Here is a 19,779-nt window from a genome sequence, read left to right as displayed (position 1 = left end):
GTTCCTGTGTGCTTTATGTATTCTTCAGACCCCTTGACTTTTTCCATATTTTACGTTACAGCCTTATACTAAAATGGATTAAATCCAAAATGTTCATCAATCTACACACAATACCCCATAATAAAAATAGCAAATTTATTAAAAAGACAATTTAATTAAAAATAAACATACCTTATTTACATAAGTATTCAGACCCTTTGCTATGAGACTTGAAATTGAGCTCAGGTTCATCCTGTTTCCATTGATCATCCTTGATGTTTCTACAACTTGATTGGAGTCCACCTGTGGTACATTCAATTGATTGGACATGATTTGGAAAGACACACACCTGTCTATAAGATCCCACAGTTGACAGTGCATGTCAGAACAAAAACCAAGCCATGAGGTCGAAGGAATTGTCTGTAGAGCTCAGAGACAGGATTGTGTCGAGGCACAAATCTGGGGAAGGGTACCTGCAGCATGGAAGGTCCCCAAGAACACAGTGGCATCTATCATTCTTAAATGGAAGAAGTTAAATGGAAGAAGCCACCAAGACTCTTTCTAGAGCTGGCCGCCTGGCCAAACTGAGCATTCGGGGGAGAAGGGCTTTGGTCAGGGAGGTGACCAAGAACCTGATGGTCACTCTGATAGAGCTCCGGAGTTCCTCTGTGGAGATGGGAGAACCTTCCAGAAGGACAACCATCTTTGCAGTACTCCACCAATCAGGCCTTTATGGTGGAGTGGCCAGACGGAAGCCACTACTCAGTAAAAGGCACATGGCGGCCTGCTTGGAGTTTGCCAAAAAGCACCTAAAGGACTCAGACGATGAGAAACAAGATTCTGTGGTCTGATGAAACCAAGATTTAACTCTTTGGCCTGAATGCCAAGCGTCACATCTGGAGGAAACCAGGCACTGCTCATCACCTGGCAATACCATACCTACAGTGAAGCAGGGTGGTGGCAGCATCATGCTGTGCAAATATTTTTCAGTGCCAGGGACTGGGAGACTAGTCAGGATCGAGGGAAAGATGAACGGAGCAAAGTACAGAGAGATCCTTGATGAAAACCTCCTCCAGAGGACTCAGGACCTCAGACTGGGGCTACACTCGCATTAACATCTGCTAACCATGTGTGTGACAAATACAATTTTATTTGAGGTTCACCTTCCAACAGGACAACGGCCGTAAGCACACAGCCAAGACAACGCAGTAGTGTCTTCGGGACAAATCTCAATGTCCTTGAGTGGCCCAGCTAGAGCCCGGACTTGAACCCGATCAAACATCTCTGGAGAGACCTGAAAATAGCTGTGCAGAAACGCTCCCCATCCAACCTGACAGAGCTTGAGAGGATCTGCAGAGAAGAATGGGAGAAATTCCCCATATACAGGTGTGCCAAGCTTGTAGTGTCATACCCAAGAAGACTTGAAGTTGTAATCACTGGCAAAGGTGCTTCAACAAAGTACTGAGTAAAGGGTCTGAATACTTATGTAAATGTGATATATCCGTTAGATTTTTTTATACTTTTGCAAAAATGTCAAAAAAACTGTTTACTTTGGCATTATGGGGTATTGTGTGTAGATTGAGAGAGGGGGAAAAAACATTTAATCAATTTTAAAGGCTCTAATGTAACAAAGTGAAAAAAGTCAAGGGGTCTGAATACTTTCTGAATGCACTGTAGGTTGGTCATCTAGGTTTGTACCTGTAGACTTTCCATCACCATGGAGAAAAACGATGCACGATATAGTAATTGAGTACATTGAGACATCAAATCTATTTATATAGCCCTTCTTACATCAGCTGATATCTCAAAGTGCTGTCCAGAAACCCAGCCTAAAAGCCCAAACAGCAAGCAATGCAGGTGTAGAAGCACGGTGGCTAGGAAAAACTCCCTAGAAAGGCCAAAACCTAGGAAGAAACCTAGAGAGGAACCAGGCTATGAGGGGTGGCCAGTCCTCTTCTGGCTGTGCCGGGTGGCACATAAATGACCAGCATGGTCAAATAATAATAATCACAGTAGTTGTCGAGGGTGCAGCAAGTCAGCACCTCAGGAGTAAATGTCAGTTCGCTTTTCATAGCCGATCATTAAGAGTATCTCTACCGCTCCTGCTGTCTCTAGAGAGTTGAAAACAGCAGGTCTGGGACAGGTAGCACGTCCGGTGAACAGGTCAGGGTTCCATAGAGAGCATACTTAAAATCACGCAGGACACCGGATAAGACAGAAGTACTCCAGATATAACAGACTGACCCTAGCCCCCCGACACATAAACTACTGCAGCATAAATACTGGAGGCTGAGACAGGAGAGGTCAGGAGACACTGTGGCCCCATCCGATGATACCCACGGACAGGGCCAAACAGGCAGGATATAACCCCACCCATTTTGCCAAAGCAACGCTGTGAATAAGAGTGACTACTAAAATGAAACAGGAATTAATAGACAATTTCAGTTTCAGACTATTTCAAGAAACTGGAAAACATATCAATCAAGCAAGTATTTATATATTCCACAAGTATTATCAGACTCAAATTTCAAATCCTGGTAAACACTCAAATACATTTAGTTTAAATATTTTTTTTCTGAAAAGTTGTGCACTGGGCCCAGACCAATATAGGCATCATCGGCATTGCAAAGAAGTTGCAGCACTCCCACCCCCAAACTACTTCCCGTGGCTATTTGGTTAGCTCTTGTGCTATGTGGTAACCTCTCGTCTTCCATAAAAAGGCGCTGTAACATATGGCCATGTGGGAACACTAACTGTATCAAGGCGTATATCAATTTAACCTTTTGTATTTTAGAAAATTATTTCTCTCTGATATGAAAGATCATTATGCTTCCAAAACCGTACCGTAAGCAACGCGTGTTAATGTTACATTTGAGAATCGAGGCTCTTAACAAATCTCCCCCATACTGAAGACGCCTTCGTCCAATGACTCTCCTGTGTAATGTAATGGAACTCAGTCATCAATGTTTGGATCGCTTGTTATACTTGATACATTTTTAGTGTAAACCATATATGTTCAACTGTAAATCATGATGTGAGATTATGATTTATATTGAGTCTAGCGTGGATTGCTTTAACTAACTAAATCAGATGTATGATTGCCCTCAATATTGGACCTACTGTTACGCGTTGCAAATGTGTCTTTTGTGGTCAGTACCCAGCCATGCTTCAGTGTTTCCACGTCCCACCACCAGGTGTCAGTTTAGAGACACTGAGGGAGGTGTTTTTGTTCTTGCTGATAAACACGAGACACCAAAACCAACGAGATTATCGCAGGAACATCTGATGTGCAGCATCATAGTTCGTCCAGAAATACTTTCATCACGTTGCATCCACGCAACTATCCGATAGCCACCGGGTGGAGACAACAATGTGAGAGGTCCGAAACAAAGCCCGATACAAAGACGGCTAACATCGTTGCTGATCGGACAACCTTGGGTACCAGTGAGTACATTAATTGTAACTAAACACGTTTCAGTTAATTGTTCTTATCGTGTCAACGTCGTCTTCCATGATAGAAAGCTAACGTTAGCTAGCTAGCACTCAAAACCCGACAGTTTAATATTAGCCTAGCTTGCCAGCTAGTAGTGTGATGTTGATATATGGGGATGGATGCATGAATCGTGACACATTACTGTAGCTAGCAACTCTGTAAAATCTTAAAGCCTATCTGTTACTAATGACATCACTTTTTTGTTAAATGTACCTGCATCATTTTATCGATTATCATACGGTACAATAGCAGTCCCCTCTATTTCTACACCCCAAATAATGTAATTATACTGTAAATAGCCAGCCAGCCTAGCTAGCTATATAGCTTTCATGGCTAGCTATAACACCAGAAACGGCTGGTTAGCTGTACGTTAGTCTGATTTGATCTGGCTGTGTAAACACAATTAATTGGTATGTAACTACACCCTGAAACGAATACCTGTAAAATCGTGTAAATATTCATACAAGCCATAATGTTAAATACAATTACATTTAAACGTACTATATCGGTTGTCTGTGCGGTCTGTCCGAAGGTTCAAACAATATCCAAAGGAAAGTAAACTTTTAGAGAGCATATATATATAGGTATATGGTTCGGTTAGGCACTGAGGTAAGAATTTGTTTTATATTTGGATATTCGGTAACGTAACTCTCTCTTAGACAGCTATTTTAACCAAGCATGACAATGAACATTTTATATTCGGAATCGGGGGAGGATGGAGAACAATCAACAAATTGTTTTTATGTCCATAAAAATAAACGATTTCAAACTTTATTAAAGGTGCACTATGCAGAAATCGCTCCGCCATTACCTGGTTGCTAGAATTCTAATAGTTTGCCCAATTTCAGTTTGTGACGAAACAAGCAAGTATAGTGTAGATAATCACTGTACCATTTAAACCACTGTGAAATATATTTTCCATAAACAAAAATATTTTATTTTCAGTTGTTTGAATCTAGTGTATAAAACTGGAAGTAGAAGAGCAAAAACAAAACTTAAGAACAGGAAGCATAGAACAGCGCACATAGAACAGATCTACCACTTATTATGCTTGCTTTTAATGATTGACTGATCTACAACACATTCCTATATGAATTTGGTCATATTGCCCAAAGTTGTACATATGGTTGTACATATTATAATTTTTTTCTCCAAAAAGTGTAGATAGTTCTCCATCCTCCCCTGATTTAAAATATACTATTTTCATTGTTATGGAATGCTTGGTTCAATTGTCATTGAGGAGATAACCAAATATACAATATAAAACACATTTTACCTAGGTGCAGAATCAAACTGTATAGATAGATAAAGTGCCTTCAGAAAGTATTCCCACTTAGTTACTGTGTTTTGCATTTGTAGGGCATTACACACGATACCCCATAGTGTGGTGGAATTTTGTTTTTCGAAATTTGTACAAATTAAGCTGAAATGTCTTGAGTCAATAACCTTTCAACCCCTTTGTTTATGGTAAGCCTAAATATAATCAGGATAAAAAATTTGCTTAACAATTCACATAATACACTATATATACAAAAGTATGTGGATTCGGCTATTTCAGCCACACCTGTTGCTGACAGGTGTATAAAATCGAGCACACCGCCATGCAATCTCCATAGACAAACATTGGCAGTAGAATGTCCTTACTGAAGAGCTCAGTGACTTTCAACGTGACACCGCAAGTGCTGTTATTGTGACGTGGAAACGTATAGGAGCAACAACGGCACAGCTGCGAAGTGGTAGGCCACACAAGCTCACAGAATGGGACCACCGAGTATTGAAGTGCATAGCATGTAAAACATAGTCTGTCCTCGGTTGCAACACTCACTACTGAGTTCCAAACTGCCTTTGGAAGCAACATCAAGAACAGTTCGTCGGGAGCATCATGAAATGGGTTTCCATGGCCAAGCAGCCGCACACAAGCCTAAAATCACCATGTGCAATACCAAGCATCAGCCGGAGTGGTGTAAAGCTTTCCGCCATTGGACTCTGGAGCAGTGGAAACTTGTAGGAGAGCGCTTCCTGCTCCAATGCATAGTGGCAACTGTAAAGTTTGGTGGAGGAGAAATAATGGTCTGGGGCTGTTTTTCATTGTTCAGGCTAGGCCCTTTAGTTCCAGTGAAGGGAAATGTTAATGCTACAGCATACAATGGCATTCTAGACTATTCTGTGCTTCCAACTTTGTGGAAACAGTTTGGAGAAAGCCCTTTTCTGTTTCAGCATGACAATGCCCTAGTGCACAAAGTGAGTTCCATACAGAAATGATTTGTCGAGATCGGTGTGGAAGAAATTGACTGGCCTGCACAGAGCCCTGACCTCAACCCCATCAAACACCTTTGGGATGAATTGGGACGCCGACTGCGAGCCAGGCCTAATCGCCCAACATCAGTGCCCGACCTCATTAATGCTCTTGTGGCTGAATGGTAGCAAGTCCCTGCAGCAATATTCCAACATCTAGTGGAAAGCCTTTCACAGAAGAGTGGAGGCTGTAATAGCAGCAAAGGGGGACCAACTCCATATTAATGACCATGATTTTGGAATGAGATGTTCAATGACCAGGTGTCCACATACTTTTGGTAATGTAGTGTATGTTGGATGGACTCACTCTGTGTGCATTAATAGTGTTTAACATGATTTTTGAATGACTACCTCATCTCTGCAGCTCACACATATAAATTATCTGTAAGGTCCCTCAGTCGAGCAGTGAATTTCAAACACAGATTCAACCACAAAGATCATGGAAGTTTTCCAAGGCCTCACAAATAAGAGCACCTGTTGGTAGATGGGTCGAAAACAAATACACATTGACAATCCTTTTGAGCATGGTGAAGTTATTAATTATAATTTGGATGGTGTATCAATACACCCAGTAATACAAAGAAACAGGGGACCTTCCTAACAGTTGCTGGAGAGGAAGGAAACCGATTAGGGTTTTCACCACGAGGTCAATGGTGACTTTAAAACAGTTACAGAGTTGAATGGCTATGATAGGAGAAAACTGCAGATGGTTACCCCACAATACTGACCTAAATGACAGAATGAAAAGAAAAAAGCCTGTACAGCAGGGGTTCCCAAACGTTTTTGGCTCACGATCCAATTTTGATATCTGAAAATTCTTGAGACCCCAACTATGTGAAAAAAATGATGTAGCCTAATTATCAGCCAATGTTAACTTTTTTTATTTGGTGCTATGGCAGTCAATTAAAAAACATTCTGACCATATTTCTGATTGCAAATTAGTCAGACATAAGATACATTATCTCACCAACACTAATGAGATGGGTGTGCTTGATGCATGTCGAGTCGGAGATTCTGAAAGTCAGGGGGCGTGGTCGACAGTGCGCACCTCATCTCTGCTGTCAAATCCAACTTGGATCGATATTTGGTTTTAATGCAGACAAGAGCACTGAATCTAGCTTCCCACAGATATGAGCTGGCGAAGGGTACCAAGAGTTTCATGGTGCTTTCAAAACAAATGGCAACTTGGAAAAATACAAGGTGAAATCATGACGTCAGTGATCTTCAGGTCGGAAAGTCTGAGCTCTAAAGTCGTGTCCAAAAGTTTTGAGAATGACACAAATATTAATTTTCACAAAGTCTGCTGCTTCAGTGTCTAGATATTTTTGTCAGATGTTACTATGGAATACTGAAGTATAATTACAAGCATTTCATAAGTGTTAAAGGCTTTTATGCAAAGAGTCAATATTTGCAGTGTTGACCTCTGCAATCCGCCCTGGCATGCTGTCAATTAACTTCTGGGGCAACATCCTGACTGATTGCAGCCCATTCTTGCATAATCAATGCTTGGAGTTTGTCAGAATTTGTGGATTTTTGTTCATCCGCCTCTTGAGGATCGACCACAAGTTCTCAATGGGATTAAGGTCTGGGGAGTTTCTTGGCGATGGACCCAAAATATCAATGTTTTGTTCCCAGAGCCACTTAGTTATCACTTTTGCATTATGGCAAGGTGCTCCATCATGCTGGAAAAGGCATTGTTCTTCACCAAACTGTTCCTGGATGGTTGGGAGAAGTTGCTCTCGGAGGATGTGTGTTGGTACCATTCCTTATTCATTAGGCAAAATTGTGAGGATGCTTTACTGTTGGCATGACACAGGACTGACAGTAGCGCTCACTAGAGGTTGACCGATTATGATTTTTCAACGGCGATACCGATTATTGGAGGACCAAAAAGGCTGATACCGATTAATCAGCCTATTTTTTTATTTGTAATAATGACAATTACAACAATACTGAATGAACACTTATTTTAACTTAATATAATACATCAATAAAATCTATTTAGCCTAAAAAATGTGAAACGTGTTCAATTTGGTTTAAATAATGCAAAAACAAAGTGTTGGAGAAGAAAGTAAAAGTGCAATATGTGCTGTGTAAAAATGATAACGTTTAATTTCCTTGCTCAGAACATGAGAAAATATGAAAGCTGGTGGTTCCTTTTAACACGAGTCTTCAATATTCCCAGGTAAGACGTTTTAGGTTGTAGTTATTATAGGAATTAAAGGACTATTTCTCTCTATAAGATTTGTATTTCATATTCTCATAGGCACTTTACTATTGCCAGTGTAACGGTATAGCTTCCGTCCCTCTCCTCGCCCCTACCTGGGCTTGAACCAGGAACACATCGACAACAGCCACCCTCGAAGCAGCGTTACCCATGCAGAGCAAGGGGAACAACTACTCCAAGTCTCAGAACGAGTGACATTTGAAACGCTATTAGCGTGCACCCCCGCTAACTAGCTAGCCATTTCACATCGGTTACACCAGCCTAATCTTCAGGAGTTCATAGGCTTGAACTCATAAACAGCTCAATGCTTGAAGCACAGCAAAGAGCTGCTGGCAAAACGCACGAAAGTGCTGTTTGAATGAATGCTTACGAGCCTGCTGGTGCCTACCATCGCTCAGTCAGAAGTCAGACTGCTCTATCAAATCATACACTTAATTATAACATAATAACACAGAAATACGAGCCTTTGGTCATTAAAATGGTAGAATCCGGAAATGATCATTTCGAAAACAAAACGTTTATTCTTTCAGTGAAATACGGAACTGTTCCGTATTTTATCTAACGGATGGCAACCCTAAGTCTAAATATTGCTGTTACGTTGTACAACCTTCAATGTTATGTCATAATTATGTACAATTCTGGCAAATTAACTACGTTCTTTGTTAGGAATAAATGGACTTCACACAGTTCGCAATGAGCCAGGCGACCCAAACTGCTGCATATACCCTGACTGCTTGCACGGAACACGAGAGAAATGACACAATTTCCCTAGTTATAAGAAATACATTTTAGCAGGCAATATTAACTTAATATGCAGGTTTAAAAATATATACTTGTCTATTGATTTTAAAGAAAGGCTTTGATGTTTATGGTTAGGTACACATTGGTGTAACAACAGTGCTTTTTTTGCAAATGCGCTTGTCAAATCATCACCCGTTTGTCGAAGTAGGCTGTGATTCAATGAGAAATTAACAGGCACCGCATCAAATATATGCAATGCAGGATACGCTAGATAAACTAGTAATATCATCAACCATGTGTAGTTAACTAGGGATTATGTTAAGATTGATTGTTTTTTATAAGATAAGTTTAATGCTAGCTAGCAACTTACCATGGCTTCTTGCTGCCCTCGCATAACAGGTAGTCAGCCTGCCACGCAGGCTCCTTGTGGAGTGCAATGTAAGGCAGGTGGTTAGAGCGTTGGACTAGTAACCGGAAGGTTGCAAAAACTAATCCCCGAGCTGACAAGGTAAAAATCTGTCGTTCTGCCCCTGAACAAGGCAGTTAACCCACCGTTCCTAGGCCGTCATTGAAAATAAGAATGTGTTCTTAACTGACTTGCCTAGTTAAATAAAGGTGTAAAAAAATGGGCAAATCGGTGTCCAAAAATACAGATTACCGATTGTTATGAAAACTTGAAATCGGCCCTAATTAATCGGCCATTCCGATTATTCGGTCGACCTCTAGCGCTCACCTTGTCTTCTCCGGACAAGCTTTTTCCGGATTCCCCAAACAATTGGAAAGGGGATTCATCAGAGAAAAAAACCCAGTCCTCAACAGTCCAATCCCTGTACCTTTTTGCAGAATATCAGTCTGTCCCTGATGTTTTTCCTGGAGAGAAGTGCCCTTCTTGACACCAGGCCATCCTCTAAACCATCCTCCTCATTGTGCGTGCTGATGCACTCACACCTGCCTGCTGCCATTCCTGAGCAAGCTCTGTAATGTTGGTGCCCCGATCCCGCAGCTGAATCAACTTTAGGAGACGATCTTGGCGTTTGCTGGACTTTCTTGGGCGCCCTGAAGCCTTCTTCACAACAATTGAACCGCTCTCCTTGAAGCTCTTGATGATCCGATAAATGGTTGATTTAGGTGCAATCTTACTGGCAGCAATATCCTTGCCTGTGAAGTCCTTTTTGTGCAAAGCAATGATGACGGCATGTGTTTCCTTGCAGGTAACCATGGTTGACAGAGGAATAACAATGATTCCAAGCACCACCCTCCTTTTGAAGCTTCCAGTCTGTTTTTCGAACTCAATCAGCATGACAGAGTGATCTCCAGCCTTGTCCTTGTCAACACTCACACCTGTGTTAACGAGAGACTCACTGACATGATGTCAGCTGGTCCTTTTGTGGCAGGGCTGAAATGCGGTGAAAATATTTTGTGGGGATTCAGTTAATTTGCATGACAAAGAGGGACTTTGCAATTAATTGCAATTCATCTGATCACTCTTCATAACATTCTGGAGTATATGCAATTTGCCATGATACAAACTGAGGTAGCAGACTTTGTGGAAATTAATATTTGTGTCATTCTCAAAACTTTTGGTCACGACTGTAGAATGAGGCCTGTGTTTCCCGAGTTGGAATTCCGAGTTTGATGACTGTTCAAAAATAACCCATTACTTTTTAAAATTTTTTTATACATTTGCAAACATTTCTAAAATACTTTTTGCTTTGTCATTATGGGGTATTGTGTGTAGATTGATGAGGAAAACAAATAATTTAATACATTTTAGAATACGGCTATATTGTAACAAAATGTGGAAAACGTCAAGGGGTCTGAATACTTTCCTTATGCACTGTTTTAAGAAGCAGAAGAAGTGAAAACAGCATCATTGTCATCAACATTGACCATGCAGACTGAATGCAAGTGTCTCATGGTCAAGCATCAACAAATGCGCTCCCTGAGTGACGAGGCGCGGCTAGGTCTGTGTGGAAAGCGGCATGAAGAGGGAGAGCGGAGAGAGATGACTCAGATAGCTGAGTAAACTATAAAAACAGACGTTACACACGGCGTATCACATTTAACAATCCAAACATTAAAATACCGTTATAGAAGGTAAAGTAAAAACCCCAACCGTTCTGTGCATCAATACCGGTTTACCGTAAAATACGGTATACCACCTAACCCTAGGCCAAGGTCCGGAGCCTGCTGGTTTTCTGTTCTACCTAATAATTAATTGCACACACCTGGTGTCCCAGGTCTAAATCAGTCACTGATTAGAGGGGAACGATGGAATGGAACTGGCTTTGAAGTGCAGAGTTGAGTTGAAGGCCTAATACCTTTGGGACACCTGGGAGTTTTCAATGGTTGCAACCCAGAGTCCTTTGCCTTTGTTAACAAACAGAGTAGACTAACCTTCCTTTTTTGTTTACATTTCTTTCAGGTGCATGGGATGCTCAACTGAAGAGGCTTGCTACTTTTGGATCATTTCAACACAATATTCTCAATCCCTTTCAGGCTCCAAAAACAAAGGCTTATGTTCTATTGTTGACACATTTGAAACAATTCTTTAAAAAAACATTTTTTTTTAGAGTAGTGCAGGATGGAATTATTATTTTTTGTTGAGTTCTTCTCAGTTTTTCATTGTCGACCAATGCACCACATTAAGTTTGAATGATAGGAAGCTAAAGAAAATAACTTGACTGGAAGGCCCAGTTGCTGTAACACATTTCTAAAGCTGGGAGAGGCAGTAGCAAGATGCTGTCCTCTACAGCCATGGATTCACTGGCCAGTTGGAGGAGGAGTCTGGTCCCTCAGACGTCTTAATGAAGGCCGTGTTCTGGCTGAGAACTGAGACCAAGGTCCTAAAAGGCTAACAAGTGAGGCACTGTCCTCTCCTGCTGTTGACTTGCCTTTATATTCTGTGTAGTAGGATCCCCACACTTCCCCCTAAAGCCTCAAGATGGGCCTGTTCTTAGACTTCAACCCCTTTGATAACCTGCTGTGCATTCTCCTGGGCATCTCCTTCACGGTGTGGTTCACCCTACTGCTGGTCTTCATCATCGTGCCTGCCATCTTTGGAGTGTCCTTTGGCATTCGACAGCTCTACATGAAAACACTACTGAAGATCTTTGAGGTGAGGGTGAACCACTTAAGTGTTTGCAGGGGTTCATTGATGTTATCAGTTTCTGGTCAGAGAGGACATCACATCTGACATTTGCACATGTATGATTAATATGAATGATCACTAATGGATGCTAGGCATATACATTTCACACAACATTTATGACTGAATTAGACTTGAGTGGAGTGCATGGATTATGCTCACCGTGCAGTGATGTGGCAGTTCCCCGTGTGAACGTGCACTTGACCTAAACTGGGGCTTAGGAATGGGAATGCAGTTTTCTGTAGGTCATGCGCTTACTCCCCATCTCCAATCCCTCACCTCCTACATCAAAGCTCCATTGTGTGAGTTCAGTTCAGGTCTGTATTTTCACTGTGCTTCATTTCCTTCCCATGAAGTCTTGCCAAACCCGTATGTTGTCACAGGGAGGCTGAGGCAGAACATGTGGTGTACACTTTATATAAGGAGTGTGTAATAGCACACAAGAATAATCAATGACTCAACAATGTCATGCTTGTCAATATAATGGGCTACTGCCAAAAGAGTAAGCTTTTGATATTGATTCGTACGAAACCTTCCGCACATATTTTCCCATTGTACAAGTGTTCAGAAAGTTACTTTTTGGACCTGAATGCCAAAACATTTGAGAAATAAAGATGCTCAAAGTTTACCATGAGACATGTCTAAATCTGGAAAATATAAATTTAGATTTATATTAGAGGTCGACCGATTAATCGGAATGGCCGATTTAATTAGGGCCGATTTCAAGTTTTCATAACAATCGGAAATCGGTATTTTTGGGCACCGATTTGCCCATTTAAAAAAAAAAAATATTTTTTTATATACCTTTATTTAACTAGGCAAGTCAGTTAAGAACACATTCTTATTTTCAATGACGGCCTAGGAACGGTGGGTTAACTGCCTTGTTTAGGGGCAGAACGACAGATTTTCACCGTGTCAGCTCGGGGGATCCAATCTTGCAACCTTACAGTTAACTAGTCCAACGCAATAACGACCTGGCTCTCTCTCGTTGCACTCCACAAGGAGACTGACTGCCTGTTACACAAATGCAGTAAGCCAAGGTAAGTTGCTAGCTAGCATTAAACTTAAACTAGCAAAAAACAATCAATCATAATCACTAGTTAACTACACATGGTTGATGATATTACTAGATATTATCTAGCGTGTCCTGTGTTGCATCTGACTGAGCTGTGGTAGGCAGAAGCAGGCGCGTAAACATGAATTCAAACAGCACTTTCGTGCGTTTTGCGAGCAGCTCTTCGTTGTGTGTCAAGCATTGCGCTTTTTATGACTTCAAGCCTATCAACTACCGAGATGAGGCTCGTGTAACCGAAGTGAAATGGCCAGCTAGTTAGCGTGTGTTAATTGTCATTGTGTTGCTGGTTCGAGCCAAGGGAGGAGCGAGGAGAGGGACGGAAGCTATACTGTTACACTGGCAATAGTAAAGTGCCTATAAGGACATCCAATAGTCAAAGGTTAATGAAATACAAATGGTATAGAGGGAAATAGTCCTATAATTCCTATAATAACTACAACCTAAAACTTCTTACCTGGGAGTATTGAAGACTCATGTTAAAAGGAACCACCAGCTTTCATATGTTCTCATGTTCTGAGCTTGGAACTCAAACGTTAGCTTTCTTACATAGCACATATTGCACTTTTACTTTCTTCTCCAACACTTTGTTTTTGCATTATTTAAACCAAATTGAACATGTTTCATTATTTACTTGAGGCTAAATAGATTTTATTGATGTATTATATTAAGTTAAAATAAGTGTTAATTCAGTATCATTGTAAATGTCATTATTACAACAACAAAAAAACGGCCGATTAATCGGTATCGGCTTTTTTGGTCCTCCAATAATCGGTATCGGCGTTGAAAAATCATAATCGGTTGACCTCTAATTTATATAAATTAAAAGTTTATAAACAGGGTTGTCGAACTACTTTATAATTTCTTTCAATAGTTTAAAATAAAAATGGTGCAAAAATAAACGTGTAAACTCAAATTCATATTGACATATGTTGTAGCTTAGACCCTATTTTACATAATCCGTTTTTCTGTTGTGCCAACCATTTCTTTAGACACAACATGCTCTTGAATACAGGGTGGGCGTCATGTTTTGGCTGATAAATGTACTAAAATGGAATTCAATTGAAAGTTCAACTTTCAAATGGTAACACTAAGATGGTTAGAGGTCCACACATCAGAGAATGTTGACTTGAATGCCCTGGCAGTTTTGTATCCAAATATTGTTTGATTTGCTTGCCATCTACAGTGGTGATGACTGTATTCCGACTGACAACTTTACCCGGACGAGGACTCGCCGATGTCAAGCTCTTTCCAAAAGCCTAATCTCTGACTAAGTAAGCTAAATGACACATGTTGTTGGCTTAGCTAGCTAGCTACATGCCAAATGGATAGAATACCCAGCCTCATGTATCTGAAAATACATGCATTACTGATCATGAGAAGCAGGCAGTTACTTGCTGTGCAAGAATTTCGCTACAACCGCAATAACATCTGCTAAAAATGTGTGTGACCAATAAAATTTGATTTGTATAACTCTGATAGAACTTAATGTTGACTAATCGTTCTGACTATCCTTTTCAAGAGGTGATGATATTAAAAACCAAATATGTATAATATTTAACAATCCCTTAAATGGCATGTAGTTGTCAATGGTTTTAGCGGAGCTGGGGGTCTCCTTGCCCTCCCCAGCAGCTTAATTGAACGCTCTGCACCGTTTTGTGAAGTTTTTTTTATATCAACCTATTCAAGAGCATGTTTTGTCTCAACCTATGGCGGGCACAACACAAAACCCTTAGAAGATGTACGGTCTAAGTTACAACATATGTGAATCTGATAATTGACGTTAAAGGGATAGTCAAAAAGTGATTGAATTCAAATGGACTTACCCGTTTTAAATTCTTATGTCAATCTCAATGTGACTCATATTTAAAAAGAATAGTGCCGAGACTGGAGCAAAAAATATGGTCATAGGAAACCTTCTCTAGCCCATGTTTACATAAATCCAATTATTTTTTAACTTTAGCAGTACATCTAAGAAGAATCAAGTTAGCTACCTAGATAATGTTTAGCTAGTGATAGTGATCAGAGATTATCTATATGCTGACAATATACTGACCACTCTAACAATGGGAATAAATGTCCACAAAAGCGGAAGGCAGGCGGGATCAGGCGAGACATTCTAGATGTTCGATCGGGTTCAAGTCCGGGCTCTGGTGAGCAGTACACTTGTAAAAAAGATTATAGAAAACACTGTTAAATACATACAGTATGTACAACAGCTAGCAATATCTATACCACAATGCAATTGTGAGCATACTAGGATCTCTATATTATACTACAATGTCAGTGTAACTGAATATGGATGTTGTTGGTTGAATGTTCAAGGCAGGTTCTAGAATGTTCTTCAGCTGGTGAATTTTTGTGTGTGTCTGGTAATAATGGTAGCTGGTTTAGCAGGCTTTGGCACTGTGGCGATGTTGGCAGAGATGTTGGGTTTTGGGGGTAGTGACTCTGGCTTCTTGTAGACAACAGACTTGTCCTTTCTGCGCTCCACAGCCAGGTGGACAATCCTCTCATACACATTTTTCATCACCCACTGCTTCGAACTCTTGCAGATGATTTATTTGTACACGCATTAGCTAAATGTAGCTTGCAAGACAAGAACACAGCTAGCTAAACAGTCTAACACGTAACGTTAACATATCAAACATGAACGTTTACACCTCTCATACGAATATAAAAGTATAGTTTCAGCTTATTAAAATGACCTTAAAACAAATTACTGTATGAATGTTGGGCTCAAAGAAACAACTGTTTACACTGCCTTGCTTTGAGGCGTGCAATTGTCGGGTGATTGTTGTGTGCGTTCAAGATGTGAGAAATACGCAAGTTAACATTGCAGTAATGTCTCTCGACAATCGATACCTCTCGAGAATCTCTAAAAAATTATCCTTAATTCTTGTCAATGAAAATAGACCCTTAGGCATGAAGTTTACTTTGTAGGATCTGTGCTTCTGACCCTACTTGATCAACCATTCTGGCCTTGTTTAGCCTACTGATGGGTTAAAAAGCGTCTCTCAATATGATGAATCTGAAGTTTCAATGGTTGGTGGGAGCCTAGCTGCCTGTTCATATCTCACTAGTGAGCCCTTGCTAAAACTGAACTAGAGCTGAAACCAGAGAAGGTTATCACCCTCTTTCTTCCTTTCCTTTCTTAAGTGTCGAAAGTAAGTCTGTCAGCAGTTTCCAGCGAACCCCTTTGAGAGTGAATTCTAGTGCCAAAAATAAATGGTCCGGAGGGAGATGGCAGGGGCTTGATATATGAGAGCTTTTCAGCTCGCAGTAGTGCCTAGTCTAGTCAACCAGCATTTGTATGGTAGAAGTAAAGGGTTAAAATGACAGATTGTTGGAAACTAGGTGATTGTATGACAGGTTATATTTCACTTGGTTTCTGCAAATACAAGACCTTGGTATTGCTTCAATGATTAAAGTCTCCAACATGTGGAAATCACATCGTGTGCTGCTGGTAACTTAAGTCACGAATGTAACCTCATAACAGGTATATGTGCATGTAGCAGCCTATGTGTGAGCTGGGCTCTGGGAATCGTCTTGCTATCCAGGGAAGGATCTCCCAACTGGCAGCCAGCGGGTGGTTTTATTTGCCCCCCCCCCCCCCAAAAAAAAACGTTTATTTTATTATTATAATTTTTGGGGGACATAAAATACTTTTAAACACCAGGAAATCAGCTCCAAATTATTTTAATTTAAGAAATCTATTCCCAAGTATTCCCACACATAATAGAGAGACACATGATCGTATACAAATGTAAGCAAGGTTTGAAAATATTATTTATGTTTTGGCTTCTGGCGGTCAATTTGTAGTCTACAAATGATTTATAATTAAGTTCCGGCCCCTCGACCATCCTCTCCAGAAAAAATTGTCCCGCGGCTGAATCCAGTTGATGATCTCTGATCTAGGGTATGGACAGGAACTTACTCTCCATGCTTAGTATATCAGATCTCATGCAGAGAAGGGTAATATTGCAAAGATATACCTGACTCTCTTGTATACCAGACTGATGACATAGCATCAGCAAGATTACATCAACTGCAGAGTAGAGAATGGACAAGGGAGCTTGGAACTCAATCTAGCCTATGCAGTGAGTATGTAGAGGTATCAAACACCAGCAATGTTTTTGCATAATCCTAATCATGTGCTACCACACCCCTCTGCCGTAATTGATGTGTTGGCCTTGCTTTTCCTTGTTCCAGTTTACTGACTCAACAGGATTGCTATGCTCCTCCTTTACTAGCCTACACCCAAACATACACATTGGTGTCCCTATAAGCTGCCCTTTAGTCTTATGATTCACATGTCATGGTATTTTGATGTCAGTAATGATTTTGTTGTAAACAACTGTAACATCTCCCGTCGGTGAACAGTGTTCTTTCAAAAGGCATAACGGTCAGTTTCAGTTTCTAAAGAGAACTGTGTCCGTCTGTAGCGCTGTTGACATTGGCCTTGCACCACGTAGTAGCAAAGATGCTTCGCCTCTACCTCTGTTGAAATGATCTTCTCCACAGGTGGTCAGTCTAGTAAATGTCCAGTCCTGTCAGAGGAATGTTGTGCAGCAGTTGATCAGATGAACCTCACCTACTGGCAAGGCCAGTTGCCTGGTAGAGCCTTTTAGAATGTGAACACCTTCTTTTCTTAGCATTTTTGTTAGCTAGGTGCTCTGAGCTACTTCCATTAGCCATTTGGCTCTCAGAACTGTATTGGAGTATTGTGGATGTATAAGATGGATGCTTGAGCAGATTGGAATGTTCTGGCAGCAGAATTCTGCTCTGTTGTCTGTCTGTCTTTATGAACATCAGGATCTTATAATGATGTAATGTGTTGTGTGAACTTGCTTAGTGCCTGGGGTTGAGTGAAGGTTGAGAACAGCAGATCCCCTCCCACTTCATCCTTCCTGTTCTGACTGTTATTGCCAAGGCATGGGGAACACTCTGTTCTTTTCCAGCCTCTTACTAGATTAGTATTTGTCTTAAGTGTGCACATACAGATACAATTTTCACATCTGCAGTGCGTTCAGCTTAGGTGACTGTTCTTTGAGGCCTACATAAAACGAACAACAAATATGTGTCCCTCACAATATCTGTCTGCCTTGGAATTGTAACACCAGCTAATATCAATAACTTATCATCATAGTAGCGTTAACAGATTTGATGTTCTACTGTTTCAGTTTCTGAAATATAGGCCTATTGAAAATGGCACTTGTTGAGATAATGTCTGCAATTTATTGCAAGTCTTTATGAACTCAAGTGTTGTGGATAAAAGACAATGGACATATCTATATAGACCTAGCTGTCATTTTATTATCTAATCTGACAAACCAACATCATTTCTGTAATAAGGCATGATGCTGTTTGTCATTTTATGACATTTTATTTGGTCGGTCTATTGTTTAGAATTTGATTATTGTCTGAATGAGACAGAAAGTTTTTTTTCTCTGCAAAATGTAAGCTAACATCTGTCTACTTTAAATGACTCTGCTTGTAGTGGGCCACACATAGGATTGAAAGAGGAGCCAAGGACAACAACCATCTCTTGTACAAGCCTTACTCTAATGGTGAGTGACGGGCTCTGTGTATGAGTGTGTTGTTGTTGTTAATGAGTGTGTCTGATGGGTAAATTGGTAGTGGTTAACCATTTCCCATGTCTCCCCGTTGCATTTCAGCCATCATCGCCAAGGAGCCCACCTCCCTGGAGGAGGAGATAAAGGAGATCCGGCGCAGTGGCAGTAACCGGGACCTGGACCATGCCTCCGAGTTTGAGATGTCCGACATCTTCTACTTCTGCCGGCAAGGAGTTGAGAGCATCATGGACGACGAGGTGACCAAGAGGTTTTCTGCTGAGGAGCTGGAGTCATGGAACCTGCTGACCCGTAGCAACTACAACTTCCAGCACATCAGTCTGAGGCTGACTGTCCTGTGGGGGCTGGGGGTGGTGATCCGCTACGGCTTCCTTCTGCCTCTCAGGTAAGACCGGGTCAAGGTTAGGGGAAGGGATCAGATGTGGCGCTGGTTGGTTCAGTAATAACACTCTCTGTTTTATGACATGTGTAAACAAAGATGTACAGGCTGACCTCAGAAACCTCTCCTTGTTTCTCCTAGAGAACATATGACACACTCTTATTATATCATGGGAATTCATTGTAATCTGTGTACAGTGCATTTGGAAAGTATTCAGACCCCTCGACATTTTCCACATTTTGTTACGTTACATCCTTGGTTAAATGTTTTTTTAACCTCATTAATCTACACACAATACCCCAAAATGACAAAGCAAAAACAGGTTTTTAGAAATGTTTGCAGATTTATACAAAATTTAAAACAGAAATACCATATTTGTGACTGACCAGCTCGATTCGGTTTTATTCAGCAAAATTTGAAATGGTGTTTTTTACATTGGATAAAAGTAGAGACTCGGAGCATACACTACAGTTGAGAAATAATGGGAAAGTAATTTTGCTTTGAAAGTTGATAAACTTGTAACCTCACTTTTGAGAAAATGGCCCTTGAATGTTTTGGTACCTACAGGAGAGCTCTTCTTTGTCTACACCCATTCAGCATCGTTCACACCCTCTTAAACGCTTTAGCCCCACCCATCTCTTTAAATATTCACATATGAGGCTATGTACTAAACAACCAAAGACTTCAAGACACCTAGGTTGGTTTATACTACGGGTGTGTTCAAAAAATTAATCTGGAGTGCCAGTGTGCTCTGGGCTTTGATGTCGGATTCGCCGTTCGTAAATTCTGAGCATTTCGCTCTTGGAGCGTCCAGAGCGCACACTGGATGCTCTTGATGAAAAGTAGGGTTG

The 19,779-nt window shown here is 40.8% G+C and overlaps 1 protein-coding gene across 2 annotated transcripts in view; it reads left to right on the top strand.

The window, feature by feature from the left end:
* Positions 1-3,014: 3,014 nt before the first annotated feature.
* LOC110525666 (glycerol-3-phosphate acyltransferase 4) overlaps positions 3,015-19,779 on the top strand; it is a 38,635-nt gene continuing 21,870 nt past the window's right edge. The window contains exons 1-4 of one of the 2 annotated variants that reach the window (XM_021606002.3): positions 3,015-3,423; positions 11,161-11,853; positions 18,456-18,525; positions 18,634-18,934. In XM_021606002.3, the coding sequence (XP_021461677.1) occupies positions 11,680-11,853; positions 18,456-18,525; positions 18,634-18,934 (545 nt within the window). In that variant the 5' untranslated portion in view covers positions 3,015-3,423; positions 11,161-11,679. The remainder of the gene's footprint in view (positions 3,424-11,160; positions 11,854-18,455; positions 18,526-18,633; positions 18,935-19,779) is intronic. The other variant, XM_036979776.2, reaches the window with a different exon arrangement.

The sequence above is a fragment of the Oncorhynchus mykiss genome, chromosome 6 (genome assembly GCF_057628025.1).
Source record: "Oncorhynchus mykiss isolate SJ-2025 chromosome 6, ASM5762802v1, whole genome shotgun sequence".
Classification (NCBI taxonomy): Eukaryota; Metazoa; Chordata; class Actinopteri; order Salmoniformes; family Salmonidae; genus Oncorhynchus; species Oncorhynchus mykiss.
This window is presented reverse-complemented; position numbering and strand designations above follow the sequence as displayed.